This window comes from Ptychodera flava, chromosome 21, assembly GCF_041260155.1.
Source record: "Ptychodera flava strain L36383 chromosome 21, AS_Pfla_20210202, whole genome shotgun sequence".
NCBI lineage: Eukaryota > Metazoa > Hemichordata > Enteropneusta > Ptychoderidae > Ptychodera > Ptychodera flava.
The window spans coordinates 32,825,846-32,850,105 of record NC_091948.1 but is presented as its reverse complement, the minus strand read 5'-3'; the positions used below and the strand labels follow the sequence as shown (position 1 = coordinate 32,850,105).

Below are 24,260 nucleotides of genomic sequence, written 5' to 3'. Positions count from 1 at the left end.
ATAGACATATATTGAACGTAGAGGGCGCAAAACACCGGTGTTTTCCTCAAACACCGGAGGAAATTCCGTGTATGGACATAAGTAGAGATTAAGGGTTAATCCACAGTGTTTGCCAATCAAAACCGTTAGTTACCGGCGGCGTTGGTTTGGCTAGTGGGAACACAGTAATATATGCTGTTTTTTTATGACGTAAATCTTGATTTAAGCAAGTCTTGTTTACTTTAATTAGAATGTAATTAATTCTCGTTTATTAGCTACTATAGACTAATATAGTCTATTAAAGCTATTGCGATGGGTATCCGTCCGGCGTGCACCGTCAGTCTGTATGTATGTATGTATATATGTATGTATGTATGTATGTATGTATGTCCGTTTGTTAGGCGTCCGTCCACTCAAATATCTTGACAACTGCAGTACTTACTGATTTGATATTTGTTGTGTGGATAAAATATATGATTTTGAGAAACTACTTTTATTTATTTTTTGATATTGTTGAAAATATGCAAATTAGCACCAAAAAAGGCGTTTTTGGTAAAAAATCTCCTTCTTCATAACCGCTGGTGAGACAGCTTTGTTATTTGGTATACAGGTCCCTAGGGATAACCAAACTTAGATTTGTTAAAATTGTGATGAAATATGCAAATCTGTATTTTTACGGAATTTTTTCCCCCATTTTTGGTGAGGCCATCCTGAAATGAGCTATCAAAGATATCCACCTTCTTCTTCAATACATGTGTCACAAAAGGTTATTCTCTACATAACGCAGCAGAGCTCTGTCAACTGTTGAGTCGCTTGTTTTTTCAAAACCGCTGGTCAGACAGCTTTAATATTGTTTTAAAGTTTGAAAGCATGCTTTGAAACAATATTTTGTTGGTAAACATGTCTGTACCACATGTAAAAAGTCGATGCCTCAACCAATTTAGCCCTATTAATAATTAAACTGGGTCAAGCACAATGGACTTATATTGGTTTCACGATACCTTGCAATATGTGGCCACTAGGTAGCTGTTTTGTCACAAATCTTTGCATGCAACTTACTCAGAGTCAGACATGCATGAGTTGAATTATTTGAACTTAGCATGAAAACTGTGAGCTATGACCTTCATGTGCATACCAATTTGTTTCATGATCTGATCTAATATGGCTGCTCAGTGGCAAGCATATGAAATTTTTGACTAGTGCTATCTCATACATGGATGAACCAATTTCATTCAATCTTAGCAGAGGGACAGTGCAGTGCTTGTGTAAGTGTGTGTATGTCAATGTCTTTCATGAAATGATATAATGTGGTTGCCAGGCCCCTGGATATTTAACAAATATTTCATATCCTTTGCTATAAAGTCATAGCTTCTAATAAGGACAATATACCACCTTATAAGTAAATATTATTTACATCTGCCGGCAGTTTCTCTTCAGTTCATTGATTGACGCTGCAAAACACCATTCCATTGCATTTTTAGTGTAGAGAGCCATATTTACACTTATAGACTGTAACATTTTCTCACTTACGACTGAAGACTCTCTTTCTTCTTAAATTAATGGTATTTTTGTGACTAACAATGGCTTTTGTAATCATTAAACCCTTTTTACTTTAGCTGTGTATGGTACCAGACACTAGATTTTTCCACAGTCCCTCCACCAAATATTTTGTGGAGGGACCGTGATTTTTCTGTGGAGATGAAAAGGTTGTTATGTGACATTTTTATCCCGATAATACTAAATGATTCAATTGTTTGTTTTCACACTCCATATAATGTGCCCTTTTAATGTAGTGCTGTTGTAATGCAAGCCCCTCCCGATTATACAGCCAATGTGAACACAAAAGCTTTATGTTCCCTTTCAAGGTCACTGGGTCAATGTTCTTTGACAGTCAGCAGTGGGTAAACATCACATAAAATGACTGAACTCATTTTAGCCAAGCCCTGACAAAGTCCGTCGTGTGGACTTAAAAAGTTTTACACATCCAGCGTATTGTCTTAAATGAAACCAGATGCGATACAATTACATATCTATACCTGGTACTGTAATATTGATCATCAGATTCTCTTTCTTTAAAGTTGTGAATGTGCCATCTCTGCAGTTCGAGATTTTGAATATGTTAATGTAGTTTTGTAAGCTAAGGTGCATCTACATACATGTACATATACAATGCAAAATGATAGATGCACAAAAACCATACCGGTACTCTCATATAGCTCGATGTGTGTGTGAATCACACACTGACTTGACTTGGATTTCAATATTTGGTAAATGTCTATCATAGTTTTTCATTTTCAAATGAAAGAAATCTTTCCAGATCTTGACTCATTCAGATATATTCTGACAGAAACGGAGAGCACAGCTGAAATTGATGTTTGCTCACATATTTCATTCTTTGTATGCGCATATCAATCCAGCTCAAATGGAAGCATTCTTTGCAATAAAATTTTATTTATTAAATAAATCACAGGTAATATGCATGCCTGTTATCAGCATGAAAGCTTGTGTCAACATAGCATTTAGCAGAACACTGCAATAAAAGTTTCAATAAAAGTTGAACCAATCGGAAATATCGAAAAAAAAATCTATGGCTATATTTGTCCTGATGAGGGAAGTAAAACATTTTACTGCATCCACTGAAAAATCAGACCAAGGTGTAACCTTGACCTTCAACTGTCATTTGTAACTTTAGCCATAGTAATCTTTGTAAGATGTCAAGTACCTGAATGCAATTCTGAACAGCGCCCTCACTGCATAAGTATTTGTCATGTTCATACATGGAAGAAATTATACTTGCCATCGGATGAAATACAGCAACGTATAGCGTCTGCTACATTCAGTGTTTTTGTAAGGGCAGTATAAAGCAGGCAAATGTTACTGGGGTTCACCTTGTATCAATGAAATCAGATGTAGTACGGCAGAAATGTGTATCAGGGTTCCTAAATCATTTATTTTATCAATATTTCTCAACCTTAGCAACACTATGTAATCTTAATACTTCAACTTACTGTCATTCATTTCCCAATTCTGAACAGCGCCCTCACTACGCAACAAAACAGAATTTTTCACATTTACACTTTGAAGAAATTATATGTAGCTACACACGACATCTCGAACATGTTGTCTGACTTTACAAAACTACGTTTGCACATGACCAAGCTGGGACAAAGCCCTCACTGTGTTGCACGTATGAAAATGAATATGCCAATTACATGTACATTATCAGTCACTGTGTTATAATACTTCAGTTTGTTGTGCTCTATTTGTACTTCTACATTTTTGTTTGCATAATCTACATAAAATACCCCTCTGTAGAGTCGATATTCAAAAGTTCTGTTGCCAAGCAGTATCTCATAATTGTAGTTACTGTGTAAATATATGGTACATTGGTTAATGGGAGTTCCTTATTTCATAAACCATGGATCTGTAGGGTTTGTTGTTCTTTAAATGGTTCCCTACCTACCGTGTTGATAGACATGATATTTTTTCTTCTTTCATCCATCAGTTTGTCATTTTGTTCCGAAGAATTCCTGATAATTTTTTGTTACTACAACTGCTAGCCAAAGGAGTTTCTCCTGTATGTAGTCATGAAGGTTGTCAGTTTCACCAGAGACACATTGCATCTTAATTATCAGGTATCTGGTTTGCATTTCTGTAGTCCTAAACTACGAATGGTAGTTCCAGCTACCAAAACACATAGAAAGATCCTATACTAGATTGCATCAGGTGTATTATCAACACAAACACATACATTGCAATGAAATTACAAGAGTGATTGCTGTGTTTAAAACTGAATATAAAACCACCGACCAAGCCAAATGATGATTTCTGTTTTCGGATTCAAATTTGTAGCATTGAAACGCATCACACATACCTGTAAAATTTACTCTATGGCAAGGGTTCTAAGGTACTGGTCAGTTGTGCCATTGTGCGATTACATGTTAACATTGCTAGAATTGTAAATATCTCAGTCATCTGTGAATATATGTCAATTTTACTTCTGTACTGAAATGATATATATCGATCTGGGAATGACTCAAGTATATTCTATGATTTTCTTGATGAACACAGATTGGCAGATCTATGACCATTAAAAGAATGATAAAATCTGGTAGACTATTGGTTTACACAATTACTGAAGTGTAGACTCAACTAGAGCACAATAAAAGTGTACAGTTGTCAATTATATAAGCAGAGCAAAGGTGTCAGCAATCAGGTGTGGATCTGCTCTGCATACAGCTGGAAAGTCTAGTGTGTGGAACGAATCAGTAAGAGGGAAGTTGTGACATCATCAGCTGTTGATAGTACATCAAAAGAGGGATGCACCTGTATGCACATTCCCAGAATTTGTATCGGTGCCATCACTGCACTGAACTTTGGTGAAAGATTGAAATCTTGTTGTGGAATTTTAATCACTGCAGAAGAAAACAGCTGCTGCCATCAAAGTGTAGAGAAATCATACAGGTATGATTTAATATATCAGTCACTGGTTAGTCAGAGAGAAAGAGGGTTAGGGTCAGGGACTAATAAGCCATAGGTTCCCATTCTGTTTGTATTTGAGGTTTTGTGTCCAGGCTGATAAATGCATTGTCTTCTGCTCTAGGTACATGTATGTGTAGGAACAACGGCATAATATATCTTTCATTTGTTTATGGCATGCTTCCATATCCTGTGGCCTTGGAGAAAGATTTACAGCCGTATTGCAATCAGGCAATCGTAGGTAAACAACCATCACCATTTTCCCTCCAAAACTGCAGGCTTTCTATTGGCTACAATTACCCATGTGACCCAGTCTGTCACCTACTATTGGCCTATGTAACTGTGCCCACTGAAACACCTATCCAATTTCATTATGTAACATGCACATGTACCGGGTATGTTGTATCCCCTTGTATACTGAATGAACAGCACTTTAGTGTGAATTTTCTCTTTTTCAGATCATTTATGTGTACTGCAGGAACAAATGGCCTAATTTCTGTATGTTTAATTAACTGGTACCCACTGTTTGCACACTTGCCACACATGATTAGATCTTCTGTCATGTTGCTGAAATTGCCAGATATTGAAATCAGATTTATTGCATTCAACCCTACTTATAAAAGAATTGTTAATTAGTGGTCATGCAAAGTTTTGCTGACTCAGCAGACAGGGAAGTGATAGACCTGGCGTGATATGGGGTGACAGTTCACCCATGTTTTGATTTCTGTTATTCCCCATTTCCTCAGATAATGCATCTATCGCATTGAAATTACTAGCTTTTAAGAGTGAATGGATGGTGATGAAACACTGAATAAATTGATATCAGTGAGGAATAAATGAATAGATACAGAAATAATGGTTGAACAGTTTAGTTGCTGGAACTGACTGGCTTCTCTTTTGTCACATAGTATAATTTATGGCACATATATTGCCAAAGCATAGATCCTTCAGGGTCATAGGCCAAAGTCAACATTTACAGGCTTCCTAGTCATGCAAACCAGGGTGATTGTCCTAACTTTTGAAACAATGTCATTGACCCCAGTTCTGAGTGTGACAAATTTAGTGATTCATTTTTGTGCAGAAACTAGAAACGAAATTAACAGTTTTAATTTCACAGTTTTAGAAATTTGAACTTGAAATTTTGCATTGTGACACCAATATTCTTGCAACTAAATATTTTACTGAACTGTACTTTCAAATATTTGTTTTTCAGACAGTAAACATGTTTTGGTTTCTTGCCGTGTACTAGCGGGATTGACAAGAATGCGTGTACTAGCGGGATTGACGAGAATGCAAACTTTGTTCAGAATCTTTCTGTACTTTTGGTATGCTACCCCCAATAACCATAAAGTACTGATACATGTAAGTTCTGGACTACAAACTTCCAGGTGCACTTCCACTCCTTGGCATGGGTAGGGCTTCATGAATGCTATGAAGATAGGTGAGACCTATGTACAGGGTAATGGTGTGAAAGGGATTTGTTTGTGTTTGGACACAGTCCCTCTATCCAATGTGGTTTGGACTATCAAAGTAATGCATGGAATCTCAAGCCATTTTGAAGCTTCCCCACACCCATGGTAGATTAGCATCTATTAAACTGGTTGACTTCCACCTCATCTCTGACAGTCTTCAGAGTTTGCAGAGCACCTGCTGAAATGAGTACGCTGATAATGAGACCAGTGTTGACTTTCATGGGGATGACCTTGAAAGGGCAATTTATCCTGTCAAAATCTGCTCTTAACTTGACATACTGGTATAAACAAAACCAAAATGGTTTTCTTGATATAATCCCCAAAGGAATGCAATCTGGGAAGTGTCTATCATCAATGTATCATTGCCTTGGAATGCTAAGTCAAACAACAATCGGGAATCAGAGCACAAGTGACTTCCCGACAAACATTCCTTTGTCTCTTGGGAAATAGAGGGAGACTCATTCCTTTTACATTCTAACTTGCTCTTTGTTTCAGCTATTCTGCACACACCTTTGTTATTATAAGTAAATTAAAAACACTGTCAAAGCTATTCAATACATCTAAGGCGCAGTCACTTGTGAACCAATACATGGTGGCTGCTGCTACGCATTAGAAAAGAACCACTTTTCTAATGCGTACCACACAGCGGGCGTTCAAAACCGACTGTTCCCTAACAGAAATTGGCCAACTTTACACAATGGTAATTTAAAAGTCTACTACACACTATTAAGGTGTGCATTTACATTACTAACATTTATTCTAACATTGCATTATTAAATACTATAGACTACAGTCTATAGAAGCTATTGGGATGGGTATCCGTCCGGCGTCCGCGTCAGTCTGTATGTATGTATGTATGTATGTATGTATGTATGTATGTCCGTTTGTGAGGCGTCCGTTCCTCTCAAATATCTTGAGACCGCAGTACTTACTGATTTGATATTTGTGGTGTAGATTAAAAATATGATTTTGAGAAACTGTTTTTTTTAATTTTTTGATATTGTTGAAAATAGGCAAATTAATGCCAAAAAAGGCGTTTTTGGTAAAAAATCTTCTTCTTCATAACTGCTGGTCAGACAGCTTTGTTATTTGGTATACAGGTCCCTAAGGATAACCCAACTTAGATTTGTTCAAATTGTGATGAAATATGCAAATCTGTATTTTTAAGGAATTTTTTTGTCATTTTTGGTCAAAATTTGACTTACATTGTATGTAATTCTTGTACTGTATAAACCCTATCAATTCACCCAGAAAAAATAATTAATATGATTTTAAATAATTGAAATAATAGGAAATCATCAAAGCCAAAATAAGGCCACTTTCCTGAATCCCAACTTTGACATATTCTGAACTGTCATTTATTGTGCCCTGTATGTTATCTAAAAGAAATTGCTCATAATAGTTTGTCATGATAGGGTGGTCAAATAAATAGAGATAGAGAAAGTTCTAATTTCCGTTTATGGTTGACTTGGTAAGGATAAAATAAAATTACTTTTTGAGGAAAAAAATAGAGTGGTCAATTAAAAGAGTGGTCAAAGTGATAGGGTTTTTATGGTAAAGCTGGGCTGTAAGATTCCTCATGTGCTATTTATAGCAATTATGCAATCTGAGTAAACAGTGCAATGAAAGTGTTACATGATTCCTTATAATGCTTTTGATGACCTTGAACTTCTTAAGTTTCAAACATTTGTCTCTTCAGTGTGCTTTCTCTGAGTACGTACAGTCTCAACTTATTCAACAGAACTTACAATGGTCAGGCCATCCTGAAATGAGCTATCAACAGTCCGGGTTATGTCCATATAGAGGATAGTTGGGAAAAGCCAATGGCGTACCGTATATGTAATGAGGTTAAGGCAAGAACCAATCACATACTGTATATGTAATAAGGGTTAAAGGTTAAGCAGGTTCACTTTGAAATGTTATGCTGAGATCGCGATCTGACCTGATAGATCCACAATGACCGATCGAGTGAGAATGTTGGCTACCCGTGGTGTCAAGTCAATTTGCGACGTTCTACCGTGTTAAAAATTGTAAGGATTTCTTCAGGAATAGTTTTCTGAGTTTCTTTACCCAAGACCATGTTCGACAAAGAGTTATTGGACGTTTTTCGTACTCTTTACCAGCTTCTGGTTAACTTTTCGGCGATTGATTCTGCGCGCGTTTTTCTGGAGCGAGGGTCAATCGTACCGGGAAATGCATGGTGATCGAAAAATCGTGCTCTATCGTGCTCCGATCATTGACAAGAACAGTTTGACCCATCGTTGCAAAGCTTGAAATATTCTCCATGCACAGATTGAAAGGTTAAATTAAATTTGACCAATATTAAGGCGATATTTGGCGACAAATAACTTGCTGTAAATTTACAAGGGTCAATCCTGATTTCTAGGAGCGGTACCTGGCCAGGAAAAATCATCCAAAGAAGTAATATTCGATGTAATAACCACTAGTGTCAGTCGCCATCTCGACCGTACTGAACATTGTGCATAACGTCTACATCTAAAACTACCTAGTGCTAAAAATAAAGGGCGAAATCTGGCGGAAAGTTCCGAACTCATTACAATCTGCGAGCCGAGGATTGCATTGTTAATTATTCATGACGTTGCGGCGGCAGGTTCGCTGATTGGTCAATCGTAATATCCTCTCTATGGACATAACCCGGACTGATCAAGATATCCACCTTCTTCATGAATACATGTGTCACAAAAGGTATTCTCTACATAACACAGCAAAACTCTGTCAACTGTTGAGTCGCTTGTTTTTTCAAAACGACTGATCAGACAGCTTTAATATTTGGTTTACAAGTCCCTAGGAGACCTTAGTGACATAATTTCATACGGTCAGGAAATACTTAATTTTGTATCCATGTCTATAGTAGCTTCAGGACTTTGGCCCTATGTTTAAAATAAATTAATAGACATTTTGATGAGTTGTGTTTATTCTTCGTGTTCCACCATGTCAGCAGATACAGAACAGTGAGTTTAGACACAGTCCTTCCACCTGGCAGGGACTTTGGTTTAAAATATTAAAGAGGTCAGTCACAATACTTTAATTGTAATAAAATGTTGAGGAGGAACTTTGATATAATATTTTATGCTGCTCTGTTTCTGGCAAAGCCTTGCTTTGACCCTGTTTGTGCCAATGTATATTAATGAGGTTTCATTCAGGTATGGTCATTCTGTGTAAGTTAATAATAGAAGGCATTTGCAATGAAATGGCAGTCACTCATTGGTGTAGTAAACAATAACATGATTCAGTCAGCGTTTGACGATTGCTTTATTATGGTCAGATTACATGACCTATGTCCATCCACAGTGTGGTGCAGCTTTTGATAGGTCAAAGATAAGAAGAACAGCTGTGTATACAAAAACAAAGACTAGGTGGGCTATTGCTAGAGCATTGTAATTCTTGCACTGCCATGTACACCTTTACTAATAAGGTCCAATTTTACCGTAGAAAAAGCATAAGGTTTTCCAAAATTTGGTGGTAAAACAGTAAATGGAGGGATTTTTCAGGTTTAATTTTCTAGTTTAATTTTCTAATATCTGGAATCAAAACGGAGCAGCTTTCACAATACTTGAACTGTTGTACACCAGTATTGTATGACAAAACATTTCAAATTATGTTCTGGCAAATGTTTTCCCTTTGTCAAGTTTATATTTACAAATTACAGTTTATTTTGGGCTCTAATAATCCCATTTGAATTTGAAATGGTGAAGATATCAAACTCACTGGTCTCTTTATGATGAATGCAAACATAACAGTTTAGAATTTACAGTCCAGTCCATACATGGACTGATCAATTTTTGATTTTCTGTCTTAATTTTTGAAACAAACATACTAGTAAGAATAATTTTTGTACCTAGTGCAAGACAAGTTTATACATGTTTTGAGTTGTGAAAGCAAACTGAGATCTGGTGTAGTGATTGAACAATGGTAAAATGCTGTGCTTTACTTATGACAGGATTCATTCAGCCATTCACTGACAAAGTGATTCATTCACTTTGACCTCAGACAGGTTGACCTCAGACAGGTCAAAGAGCAAAAGGGTGAAGAAGGCAATGTGGCATATCTAAATTGAAATTTCCAGATAGAAATATTAACTTACAGTCAAAGAATGACACCTGCTAATGAAAGTGTGTATAATGAATTGTAGTGGTAACTTTGTATGCCACAGTATTTACATACATTCTGACTACCTGGCTTCATAAAAAAACACTCTTAAATACAATTGCTTGGTCTGCTCCCCAGTTGAAATGACCATTTCATTGTTTAACGCCATACCACAGTCTATATATGCGTAACTTCCAGTGTTACACACAAAGTCTGGACCAGAATGGAATTAATTTGTCATCAATAATATAATACACTTGTGTATCTCAACGTACTATTGAGGAGAGAAAAAGGAAACAAATTTGTTTTGTAGAACAAAAAAAAATGAAATATTAAAAGTTATGTAGCTGAATGTTTTGTATTGTCCCTAAAAGACAAATTATGTATATTTTTTTCATTAACATTGTACTGTAGGATTAACTTTTTCTGAATGGATACTGCCCTTGAGATCCCATAGGATTTCAGCATGATATGACTCACTGTATATATGTGCTTCAATCTACAGGTGTGTCTGTTACTATGGTTTCCAAAGCACATTTCACCAGAATTAGTTCACTGTGTAGACTGCATTAACCAACCATATCTGTTTTACACGATGATTTTTTCTCCCCTCGGATTGCGTTCAAAAGTGATAAATTCTACCATGTATCAGCAACAATAGTTACTGCATTAATGTTTCAGAAAGTGAATAGTTAAATGCTATTAGCAGCATTTATAGCAAGCCCATGAAATATTGCTGGTATCATAAAACCATGCCATGACAATTACAGGGGGACTATTTGGGGGACTATTTATGAATTATGAATAATTACAACTCTAATTAAAACAATTAACTAACTACTGTGTTGTTAAAAAATTCATGATTCATGAGGGCATGCCTTATAAATGGCCAATTCGTTTTCCTTTTTCCCCTAGACGTTTTTCCAGATTTATGGTCATTCTATTCTTTAAGATGTTATACTGTTTCACTTTTGAGCTCCTGCACTCACACGCTGTAGCTAATGTCCAGGCAAGGTGTCTATATGATAAAATTTGCATACTTCTGTTTATTAGGCTATTTTTGCCAGTTTTGATTAAACAAAATGTTTGTCTGGACAGGTGAGCTGTGGTTAAATGTTAGCATTCTGGCAAAGTGTGCCACCAATGATGTACACTGTCTGCAGTCTTTAAGCTGCCAATGATGTAGTGCATATTTCGGTTAGACTCTTTCCTGTCTAAAAAAATTTATCTATTCAGAAATTTCCTTCTGATATTCAAAAATGTCACATGTTCATTAGTATTCCTTTAATTGATAAAGCAGCCCACACCTATATCTAGATGATCTTAAATATCACAGCAGAGCTTTATTAGCTGCTAGGTCACACCTGTTGCATCAACAAGGAAAATCAAAATTAGAATATTTAATAGTTTTCCAGTAAAACAGTATTATGAAGGCTTAGGTCAAATATTTGAAATGTTTTTGTTCATTCAATTTAAATAAGTCTACAACAGTAACGTCTTGTCTTCTTTTTTACAGATTGATATTTGGATCCTAATGAAGAACAATGTCTTCGTACAGACTGCTTGTCTTCAAAAATGCTCAGTTTCCATTCATCACGCGAAGAGGAGAACATCACGTCATCCTTGATGATGTCACAACAAAGTTATTCCCAGAGTGTGCAACCCCCGAGTTCATTAGCGATATTCTCACTGAGAAGGGAGTTAAGACCAAGAATGTCTCTGAGATTGAAGCACAGGCGCTTAACAGAACTCGGCGAATGCAAGGAGAGCAGAGAGAGTATAAAGTGAATGCTACTCTGGTCAGTATCAACTCTCTCAAGCGCTACTATACATACCTTAGACTGCGCTATGACAATATGCTTCAGAAATGCAAAGTTGCAGTCAAACATTCAAGAGATAGAGACCTCCATGGAAACACTCTGATACAAACTCGCTCAAGGAAAAATGGGAAAACTGATGCACCGGTTCTGATTGTTCTGGATGACGATGATGACGAGGTTGAGAGTAATCAAGAGAAAGATCTTCCAAACGGAAACTGCAATTCGCTCGACAGAGGGCAGGAGTCAGTCAATGTGTGCAAACCTGCTGTGTCACGTGCATCGACTAAGCAGGGCAGGGACAAAATTTCATGCAAATCCCTAACCGAAACGAAAAAATCAATCAAGGAAAAATCTTGTGTCTCGTCAGTGGAACAAAGGACAACAGATCCTTGTGAGGAAAATAATCTTCCTGAAAGAAACAGTGCTAAAAGTGTTGGAAGTCTGAATGAAGACGTTCGGAATGTTATCAATAATATTAATAGCCAGCCAAGGCATGAACAAGCTGGAAATACACAAAGTCCTACTTCATCGGCTCAAGAAAAGACTGTGTCATCTCAGAGTGATGACAACTCAATTCATCAAAAAAAGGGAGAAACAAAAACATGCATGCCTGATGAACAGTCCATGCCTGGAAGTGTTAGTAATCTTTTGGATGAAGGAAATGTGCAGAATGGAAATCATGCGACACTTACGGATAACAATGAGAGAATGCATGAATCGGTAAATACTGACACTGGAATGTCACACCCTAGTTGTCAATTGCCGCAAAGCAACTCACAGAGCACTACTTCTGTGGTATCGGATGCCTCAAATTTGAGAAATAATATAGTGAGTGTTAGTATCTCCAAGGAAACATCTGTATGTGAACATGAAACTGAGGACATAAACGGAGACACAAGTCCTGAAAAAGAAAGTGCAGGGAAAATTATCAGTAAAGACTGTGGAAAATCCCAAGTTTCATCACATGTTGGTTCAAACCAAGAGGAAGAATCTGTTAAGGTTCCAGCATCGTATCAGCAGAACTCTTCAACAAATCTTTCACACAGCCATGGAAATGTAGCCAAGAAAAATATTCAAGATATCACGCAGACTGATTCATGTGGTCCTACCAATGGAGATGCAAAGTTTAGGAGTATACAAAACCATGGACAAAAACATTCATTGAAAGGCTTGGATTACGTGATCAAAAATTCCAAGAAAGTTAAGTGTGTAGCAAGAGTTGTACTGCCGAAAATTGATGAGGTTTTAAAGAAAGAAAACATGAATCAGCAGAAGGACAAAGGTGTGCCATTCACCAAGACTTTTGCAATAAACAAACTGGATTGGAGCAAATTGGACTCGGTGAAATATCAAGATTTGAATGACAAGTCATACAAACATGAGAGCAATGCAAGAAAAAGTTCATGTGACTCCGGTGTTGATTTGTCAGAAACACAAGATAGAACATTGTCTGACTTGCCCAGCAAAAGTGAAAGTAAATTAGAGGGAATTCACGATGCTGTAAGGTATAGCCCTCACGCAATCCATGCTGTTGCAAAAACTCTAACCACACAAAGAGAAAGTAAAACCAAATCACTGGACAGAGGACATGTACAGGATGTTGAACCAAGAAAATGTAACCAGGATATTTCAGAAGAGCACACTGATAACCCTCTTGATTTTTCCAAGAAGCAAGGTGCAACAACACCAGTTGTCAAGAGTATCAGTGTAGAAATGTGTAAAGGCGATAATCAGGAAGATGTCAGGAGAAATCAGGAATATGCCAATGCTGACATGGAGGAGACGGATGACACTGCCAAAACCACTTCTGATATAAGCCAGGACATGGCAACAAATGAAAATGAGAAAAATCAAACTGTTGCTGAGAAAGGACTACCTACTGTAGAAAGTAACATTTTAAGTAAGGGAAGGTCAGAAAACTCACAAAATAATGCAGAAAATGTCACAGAAAATTGTGAAGATGTTGGATATGATGTTTCGAAATATGCTCCTGAAATTTCACGCAAGGAAACAAAAAAGATCAATGCTTTCAGTTTGACATCATTGAAGAGGAAACCAGAAACTGTGAACAGTGCCCTCCGGAACCTGCGTGACTTTCTTGGAAAATGGTCAAAGAAAAATTCAAGAGAAAAAGCTTCCAACAAGCTTATCAGCTCATCAAATGAAAGTGAAACACAGATGGTCAGCCTTCAAAATGCAAAACCAAACATTGAAAACAACTTAAATGTACCTGAAGAGATGGACCAAACTGATACTATGAGACACAGTACAACTTTGTGTGAAGACTCTCATTTTCATCCAAGTTCACCTGTGCGAAGTAATGCTGCCCCATCATCAAATAGCTCTATTGAGAGCAATGAACAAATGTCAACAGAACCGAATACAGTAGGTGTTTGTAATACACCTGAAAAAGAACATGAAATCGATGAACAAGTTTTGGATGTGAAGGAAAGTGTGCCTCCAGTGGCAGATAGTCCTATCAAGAGCAGTGAACAAATATCAAGAGAACGAAGTGTGGAAAGTGTCAATGATAAACGTGAAAAAGAACATGCAAGTAATAAAACAGTTCTGGATGCAGAGGAAAGTGTGCCCCCAGTGGCAAATAGTCCCATACAGAGCAATGAACAAACATCAACAGAACCAAGTATGGAAAGCGACTTTGATAAACCTGAAAAAGAACATACAAGTAATAAAAGAATTGTGCATGCAGAGGAAAGTGCGCCCTCAGTGGTGAATAGTCCTATAAAGAGCAATGAACAAATATCAACAGAACCAAGTATAGAAGGTGACTTTGATAAACCTGAAAAAGGACATAGAAGCAATATCAGTGTTTTGTATTCAGAGGAAAGTGCGCCCTCAGTGGTGAATAGTCCTATAGAGAGCAATGAACAAATATCAACAGAAGCAAGTACTGAAGGTGTGCACGAAACAAATGACAAAGAAGATGCAAGTGGTGAACAAGTTTTGCGCACAGAGGAAAATGCGCCCTCAGTGGTGACTGAAGTAGAGTCTACCTCTCATGCAAGCAAATCCATGTCACAAGCTGCCTCCTGTGCTGAAATGGAACTTCCAAATGTACCAAGATCTGAATCTAGTGCCGAGAATGATGGAGATCAAGAAGAATGTACTACAACATCCCATTCTGTGAAAGACATGGCTGTTTCAGTAGACTCCACTGTCCAGACCACATCAGTGCCTGCCAGCAAGGAATTTAATGTTGAAACAGACAATGATATGAGTACAGGCAAGCAATTGGAAGAAACAGTGGAGCCCCCAAGTACTGAAAACACCATTGCAACTTCCAAGGATTCTGATGGCAATGAAAACTCAAGAAAAACTATCACGGACAATGAACATGCTCAAAATGACACATCAGACACACCTGCCACCATTCCAAAGTTATTTGGCATTAAAGTGAAACGTGAACTGTTGGAAAACCAGTGCAACAGCAAACCCAAGAAACGCAAAGTATATGTTCCAACAAGGAGTATTGATTCCGTTGCCAGGATACTGACTGAAAAGCAACAAAACGTAAAAGAGTCACATGTTAGTGATAGTGATAGGATTAACAAAAGAAAGAGAAAAACCACACAGCGTGTTGTTGGAATTGTTGATAGTGCTGAGAGTCAATCAAATAAACGGAGCAAAACGGATGAATCTGGAGATTCAAGCATTGATGACGAACAGGAATCCATTCCAGATGACAGACCAACAGACTCACCAGGTTCAGAAACATCGCAGTTGGATTCAGATTGGGAAAAACTTCCTGTAATAACTCTATTGTCTGGTGAGCGGTTTGTCAGTAGCATCGATATTCACCAGGCACTCTTTACCAAACAATGCACACACAAGGGTTTCCTAAGGCTGTTGTCTACCTTGGATATCGCTGTTAATGACGAAATCAGTGAATTTTCAGGAAAAGATAAACATATGATAAATGTAGAGCACATCAAAGAGAATATGCCAAGGTTAAGATACATGCTAGATAATAACTTGGGAAAGCTTGAGGATGATCAAGAAGAGTTTGAGTCGAGAAATGAATCAACTAATGATGAAACATCTATCCAAGAATCAAACACAAGTGTTATAGCAAAATATGGAAACCCAGTTTCAAACATTTCATCAAAGTCACATTCTGTAGGTAAGTATTACATACCACCTTCTACATTCAATTTTCATTGATGTGTTTAACGGTCAAATCAATACTCCATTTTGGTTTCAGTGATATTCTTTTATTGCAATGTAATTCAAAAATTATATTTGAATATGCACAGTCCATATTTTATCTTGCCATCACCAGCAGGAGGAGTAAAATCATGAAAAAGTGATGGCTTCTAGAGTGAGAGGATGTTTCATAAACATTCTCAATTGAGCCAATTCACATTAAATATTTCCACTTTGCGTATTGACATCGTTCTAGGGAATTCACAGCATGCAAAGCACACTTCAGATCATCATAACTACATATGTACATGAAATGGTGTGTACTTACTACCTCAGTTTATAATATTGCTAGAAACAAAGATAGAAATAAGATGTTGCCTGGCCTTTATCAACTGGGAAATGCCATTCATTTCCTTTCAATTTTTCATGGTCTGTACATAATTTAAAGTTCCAATATTACTGTCGGTATTCAAATCACATTGTCTCAAAGATTGTATAAAAAAATGGTGTTTATACTGTGATGGCATTGTGGTGCATAGTCAGTGAACAAACTTCTTTAATTTTTGAGGGGAAGGCACCAGCTATAGTTACATGTCAGTAATTATTTTTGAAAACGATACATTCAACATGGCTTTGTTGCAATTTTCATTGTCAACAAGAAACGTTTATCATATCATAGAACTTTTACTGCCAATACATTGTGAATTGAAACAACTTCTCGGTATAAATGAAATATACATGAAGATTAAAAATGGCCATGACTTCAATTCAAATTCAAAATGGCTTCTCTACAATCCAGAAAAAATTATACTTTCTATTTTCACAAAAACAAGGTGGTGGTAATTTTATTGACTTAATAGGCTTCAAAATTAGCCTGCACAAGTAGCTGTCAAGAAAAGTACATTAGAACTTTGAGTGTCCACGAAAGTGACCCCAGCCACATTCTGTCTGTGTAAGGGTCAGGTTTATTGGACAGTGATACATCAGTTGTCTATCACAATCCAGTGGTAACTTTGCAGGACAAGCAGCCATCTTAAAGTTGTAAAATCAATTCTGTTGCCTAAGAAATCACTTCTGCTCAACCACTATGAGATATAGACTAGGTCAAATTACTCTCTCAGTGCCACCCCTATATCTGTTTATGCAAGTTAAACCTAGCAATAGAAGCGAAGAAGATTTTTGTTGTAACAAAATTGATAAATGAAACAGTTGAGGGTTTTGAAATATATGTTTACTTTTTGTGTTTTCTGTGGCCATTATACTTTTACTAGTGACCATATTTGAAAATTCCATTTCTCAGAATGATCATGTTTTACATCTGGTTGTTGGTATATTAACAGATAATACATGGAATACATCAGGAACAGCAACAACATGGGGCTATGATGATCTGGGTCGACAGTATATTCCACAAGTGGACCAACATGGTTTTGGACAATTATCACAAAGTGATGGCATTGTGACAAACCAATCACATGGAAGACGTGAACTTCTGGAACCCCAACCAGCTGATCGACCAAGTGGTAGTTGGCCAGCGAGAGCAATGCATGTACCGACTAATCAAGCCATGACCATGCACAGATACTGGAATCAGTTGCCAAGAAACAACCAAGGTCCTCTTCAGCATCAGTATATTCCATCAATGCCACCACCCAATATTGATTTGATGGATAGACGTTATTTCCAACAGGAATACGATCGTCTCTCTACCTCGCAACAAACATTTCCAAGACTGCCTCCCACTGTTCGTGACAATCAACAACACTTTCCTGTTTCTCAGCCACATCAGTTTGCTCTTCCTGGCAGGCATGTGGCAAGTTCTGCTCTGTACAGTGAAGCCTATCCTGGGCAAAGACCTTTCAGGCCAAACCACCCTTATCCTTATTTTCCACCAGGAAAGTCCTTGCCCACTTCTAAACCATCCATGCCTTTCAACGATCGAGCACCTCCAAATCTCCAGGGAAGGTATTCTGAAACCTTGTACAGAATGCAACATACAGTACCAAATGTTAACCATAAACCACATTCCCGCGGTCCGGAATTGATCCATCATAGGGCAGAGAACCCTGCACCAGGCCCTGTGTTCAGATACCCACATGCTGCAGATAATGGTGTCCGCCCGTGGCAAGGAAATTTCTATGAAGACGCAAGACGCGGAAATCAACAGGCACACTATCCAAATCATAATCCATGGCCATATAGAGTTCCTTTCCATCCAAGATTTCCACCTCATGGCAGAGACACTTTGTACCAGGATCAACATAATTTCTATGCAGTTCAACATAGTCAGCCAGACCATAGGATTCCCGACCATAAAAGTCACTCTGCAGGTCCAAGAGTGGATCAGCAGCTCAGCAAAGTCAATACTGATGCCAGACAACAGAGTTTTGAACAGTCACCTGGCAGGAAAAGACATGCATCTGATGGATTACTAATTCAGGCTGAGAAACAACCTCCTCCAAACAGATCATGTAGTGAAATATCCATGCATCAAAACCATTCTGAATCTGGAATTAAAATTGATTTTGTTTGTTCATTGTCAACGATGGTCCAAGGAACCGGTGCCAAAGTTGGTGAAAATGAATCATCCATGAAGGACAGAATACCTGTAGTAGATAGATCCATACATCAGCAAACTAACAGAGGATCTGTGACAGCATTCGATGAGACAACAGCAGTGTCTGATACCACACGAAAAGATAGGCGTGACGTTGACACCTCTGGACACAAAGAAAGCACAAAGCCAGACTACATAAAAAACAACCCGACACTTTGTAGCTTGTTAATGAATTCGGATAATGAGAGTATCTGGAAAAGTACCACCACACGTTCACTCGAAGCTTTTTCAAGGAATGCTGTCTCTGAAGAAACAAATGCTGATGTCAGTGTTCCCACTTCAAATGCTTTGAGACCAATCCAGAGCATTGAAGCAAGTACCAGTAACCAGAGCATTACACAGCAAACTGGCAGTTCAGCTCAAAACTCTTTAACAAGTGCATTCCCCACAATAGATCAGAGACATGTTGGCAAACAGCTATCCTCTAGTGGCCAAAACCTGAACTCCCCCACATATCTTGAAGCCAATGGCAACAATCATACCAGTGTCTTACATTCAAAAGCATTCCGCAGAGGTGCAGTTGAGTCTTCTGGTTCTGTTTCAGTGAAATCAACAAGTAGTGCGCCCTCTAGTGACAACACTACAGGTATAAGGATTGACTTTGTTTGTTCCTTGCGTGAAATGATTGAAGATGTCAAAAGGAAACGTGCTAACCTGTCGGCTAGCATGAAGACTAAAAGCTTAAGTGAGAGTGGATTACCAAATGTAAGTGCATCTATAAAGGAAGTGAACAGAGAGCAGCAAGTAGGAACAGGAGCTGAGAATACAACACAGCAAAGTACTTATGTGGGACCAAAAATTTCTTCTGTGTGGTCACTCTCTGGAGGGGGACAGAGAGATCCAGTGTCGAGTATTCAAAGTGGTAGTCCTGGGTTTGAACAGTACACCAGTACACGAATGGGTACTAACCCATCCCATAGTTCTCGTATGGCTGATGTCACAGAGACAGTCAGTTTTGTCGCTATGCAACAAGAACCCATGCAATCAAATTCATTGTCTGTGACATCACCTCAGACTGCAAGTATGTGGAAACCTGATGGCAGCTACCAGAGGGTTGCAGGACAAATAGTATCTTCATCGCAGTATGATGTACAAGCAAATACACTAGCTCTCAATTCTCCAGCAACACTGTCAGCAAACATGGAAACAGGTGTGCCTCCGCTTCTGAATGTTGCTCCAGGAACTGCTGGCCATCAACAGCAAAGCACAGCCGTCAATGGCCATACATTTACCATGCCTGGCCTCACACAAAGTGCTCAATCCTTGCCTGTGAACAGTGTCATCTCAGAGAGTTCCGATACCTTTGCCTATAGCTCGCAATCAGCTGCAGGACAGATGGAGAGCTACAGATGGGGCAATACCGCCATCCATGATAATTCCATGAGTAGCTCTACAAGGCCAGCTGTGGGAAAAGAAATCACTGGCTCTACTGTACCTGGCAAAGTCAAATTCAATGAAATGCTACAAGAAACAATTGCAAAGTGTGCTGGTAAGTATCCACAGTGAAGCGTGTGGTAGGAAATTAAACCTTACAACAGTAATGATGTAATGTTATTTTCAATAAGCTTAGTCTGCAACCTCACAACTTTGCTTCCCACAGAATTTACTGAGCACAGTGCTAAATAAAGTTTCCATCCTTTTTGCCCCACAAAAATACCGGTAAATAGTTAAGACAAACCAAGAAGCGTAAAAAGTCTTTTGTATACAATGGCAGTGAATTGGATTTTTTCTTTGGAATCTTAAACACACTTGACTACACTGACTGCACTATGATAAAAATAGTATACATTATAACACGCCACATGCTCATTCAGTGTCGCGATTTGCCAGAATACGTCACGTGACGAAAAAATAGATACGTCTAATCCCCCACCAGAGCGACAAAAGTGACGTCAGAGGGTATTTTTTGAAAAGCTATTTCCCTAGGGAAATAGTTCTGACCAAATTTGGAAAAGTGCTCGGTCAGGTGACCGTAGTGTCGTCTGCAGCTTTGCAACAATGGCGGGTGACTAGAACGTGATGTGCGTCTGGGATAGGTGACGACACATTCTCTAAAACAGATTTTCCAATATTTTCCAACATTCCAACAGTGTAGGAACTTGGACAGCTCATCGACGGAAAATATTAAAGTGCAACTAAGGATGTCGCTAGGTATGCTTAGAATATTTTTTGAAAGAAAGTGGTACCACGTACAACTGAAACCGATGTCGAAACATAGCCCAGTAAACTTGTCACAATGGATTGTTGCGGTGCAAAATATCAAAACACATTAAAAACTGTACAACAATACAACATGAGCATGTGGTGTGTTATAAAACACCTATAGCCTTGTCTTTATTCGGGCTATAGCGCTCGTCTATTACCCCTCGTGGCCGTGTGTTACCAGAAACACATCGCTATACCCCTCGGCCTACGGCCTCGGGGAATAGCGATGTTTCTGGTAACACACCGCCCCTCGGGGTAATAGACGGGCGCTATAGCCCTCATGACCAGGCAATAGGTGTTTAGTAATCCCTGACACAGAGGGTTTTGTGTGGCCCTTTGTGACTAAGTATGTCCAGTATTGGTCTATCATATTGTGTTCAGATCTCTTCAAGATGTATTTACTTATCTTACACACAGCAATAAGATTCTACTTCATGTTGCATTTAATTAATATGACCGTGGTCTGCCGTACTTTTCAAGGTGGTGTAGAGAGTTCAAGAGTGGCTGTAGTTGTAGACAGTTTTAAATTCAAGTAGAATCAATCAAAATCTTAGTAAATAACCACAAAGCCTACCCCCCTACCCCCCATCACTGAAACAGACTGAAGGGAAAGTTCAAAGAATACCTAGCCAGGCTGTTCTAAGAACTTTGCAAATTTATATAAATCCAGTGGGTCACGTTTAGGTAGAGTCCTCTGAGAGAATCTAATTCTTCTACAGAAGAGTCGGCCCAATGTTGTTCAGGTTACTTAGAAGTGAATAGATGATGTAAATTAGCTTTTCTGCATCCCATGCCCTCAATTCATCATCCATGCACATATACAAAGACAGTTGTTGGTGTTGTGCAAAATTTATAGCAAGTACAAAAGTACACAACATCTCTTTATGAATTTAACAACATTTACTTCATTCACATGGAAAATGTAATAGATGTTTTGACTGGCTTAAGATCAGAACCCAAAATTACATCACCTGGCATTGATGATAAAGATAGTGAAGTCTGGCATTGATGATAAAGATAGTGAAGTCTGTTATGAAAACCATTTCATTTTTTCTCAAATTTTCATTCCTTTCAGCTCACATCGAAAGATCAAGAAGACAGAAGAGTAAGCTGCATTCCCGTGGAAATTTTTAGTTCTCTTGTCGTGATTGTGATCTGTGGGAACTACACCTTGTTGTGCATGGGATGTGACTTTCATAACCGTTCTTGTAGCTTTCAAAGTGTGTATATCATGTTAAAAAATGTGTTGTCATTGAGCCATGTTAAGTCATATGTACAACTCATGAAGAAGTGTACAGGAAAGTACATGACCATAACAGCATTTGTAGAGTCGTCATGGCATGTATAAACAGAGAAAGACTTATACTTTTTGATTTTCTCAATTGTGAGGTTCTCACTCGTCAATTCCTAATACACAATGTTACCTTGCATTATATGTAGAGTGGAACTTGCACGGTTGTCAAATGGAGAGTGAATCTCTTGCCTTGAAGATGTTTTTTTGCAAATAGAGAAAATCAAGGAGTAATTCTGTATTGTGATTTCTGAGTCTGTGATGCGTTAAATTACTTGTAACAATCATCTTGCCATTGTATAGCTTTAATGTCTTGTGATTATAGCAATTGTGTACTATGCTCTCAGAAAATGTACACACTTTATTGAAAAAGATAAGGAAAAGAGAGCATGTGTATTAAAACCACCTCATGTCAATGCATTACTCAATAACTCTGCCAATTATTCAAACATGAATCAAAATAGCAGTGTTATGATTTGAATAAAATGGTTGTATGTCCAATTTTATCCAGCTAGTAGCAATGATTAGAGATAGCCAACTCAGACAGAAGCCGATAAACATCTTCTGTCACACTTGTCATGCTGTATCTATCCCTGCAAGTCATTGTACAAGATAACATTAAAGCTGTCTGTCCAATAAGAGTGTAGGCAATTTCTCACATTGGTAGAGATTTTTGCCAGTGACAGAGAAAAATTGACTGTTGTTATATTCTGAAAGTCCAGTACTTCAGTGTCATGCATCTCAAAGTCAGTACCACAACTCTTAATCAGAGAAAGTAGAACCGTAGTACTTAACCCACTATATCCACCTTGCAAATTTAGCTCGAAAATTACTTTTTTTGTAGGATTGATATTTATCACATATAACACTTTTAGTTCTTCCTGATTTTGACTTCCCTGCTAATCCTGTCTTGTGAATCATGACCTAAAAAGTGAGGCTTTCAAGAACAAGTTGAGAAAATTGCATGCCTCTGGCACTGACATTACCCTGAAGTACAGGAAACTTGAACCTTTCAACTCAAACAAGTCCGCCAACACTGATAAACTCTGTTTTACTACTGTGTGCTTCTCGGCTATTCTCTCAATCTTAATGTAACATAGGACCTCAAGAATATTTGAAATTATTTGACTCCCATGTACAATATATGCTGCACATTGAATGCACAAATGTGCAAAGGAAAGTTACTTTAATTCTGTGTTCCCTCCAATGAGTAATCTTTTTTTCTCTATTTGATGTCCAACATAGAACACTTTGGACATTTGGTGTCCTTCACATTGAAATTGACAAATGAAGTGGAGATTTTAGATCTTATTCAATCCCAACAGCAATGGAATAAAAACTTTCTTTTCTCTGTAAGCTGTTTTAAGTTTTGTCTTCTAATGGGCATTATTTAGCAAGAACCATATTATTTCATTTACCAATTGTATCTTTTATTTTGAAATTTCCTTATTTGTGTTCTTTATATGATATTAATTGTTGGTACAACTCAGCAGATAACATAATGCTGCTTAACACATTTCTTACATCACTTCAAATTTAGAGAGCTGTTCTGAGTCTTAGAAATTATCTTCTTGTATGTATATAATTTATGTTAATCTTGTGTTATCTTAAAAGTTTGTTCTGATAGCTGTTTCCAAACTTAAAAATATAATAAACTAACAGTTTCTCACACATAATCTTCTTGTTATATATATATATATTTACTATGTTAATCGTGTATTTCTTCAGTTTCTGTATCAATAGGCTCTTATTGTTATTGCATTACTAACTGTATCTCTCAAGATGAGTCTACTTAATTTCAATAATTCTGTATGTTTGAAAACAGGAAAATTGTTATGAACTCACCAAATAGCTCCTGTGTCAAAGAAGTTTCTGTAGCTCAGGTCTTAATATTGTTGTTTTTTCTGTTTGCAAGTGAGATAATATTATGTGCTTTGAATATTCCCTGTGAATCGATAAGTGTTTAATCCACTGTAGGGATAGTTTGATATTGTATAAAAAGAAATTTGATTTTGCATTAAATTATGTCTATGCAGCCAGCCAGGGCACTGTGATGTTTACTTTGTTATGTAAAGACATCTTGATGCTGTATTTGTTGACAAAATAAAAGTTAGTTACATAGA

The 24,260-nt window shown here is 37.6% G+C and overlaps 1 protein-coding gene across 3 annotated transcripts in view; it reads left to right on the top strand.

Annotated features, from left to right (window-relative positions):
* The window catches only part of LOC139122056 (serine-rich adhesin for platelets-like), a 51,260-nt gene extending 27,000 nt beyond the window's left edge, over window positions 1–24,260 (top strand). For 2 of the 3 annotated variants that reach the window (XM_070687433.1, XM_070687432.1), the window contains exons 2-4: window positions 11,557–16,001; window positions 17,365–20,130; window positions 21,922–24,260. In XM_070687433.1, the coding sequence (XP_070543534.1) occupies window positions 11,585–16,001; window positions 17,365–20,130; window positions 21,922–21,980 (7,242 nt within the window). In that variant the 5' untranslated portion in view covers window positions 11,557–11,584 and the 3' untranslated portion in view covers window positions 21,981–24,260. Of the gene's footprint in view, window positions 1–4,314; window positions 4,444–11,556; window positions 16,002–17,364; window positions 20,131–21,921 lie in introns of those variants that run through there. The other variant, XM_070687434.1, reaches the window with a different exon arrangement.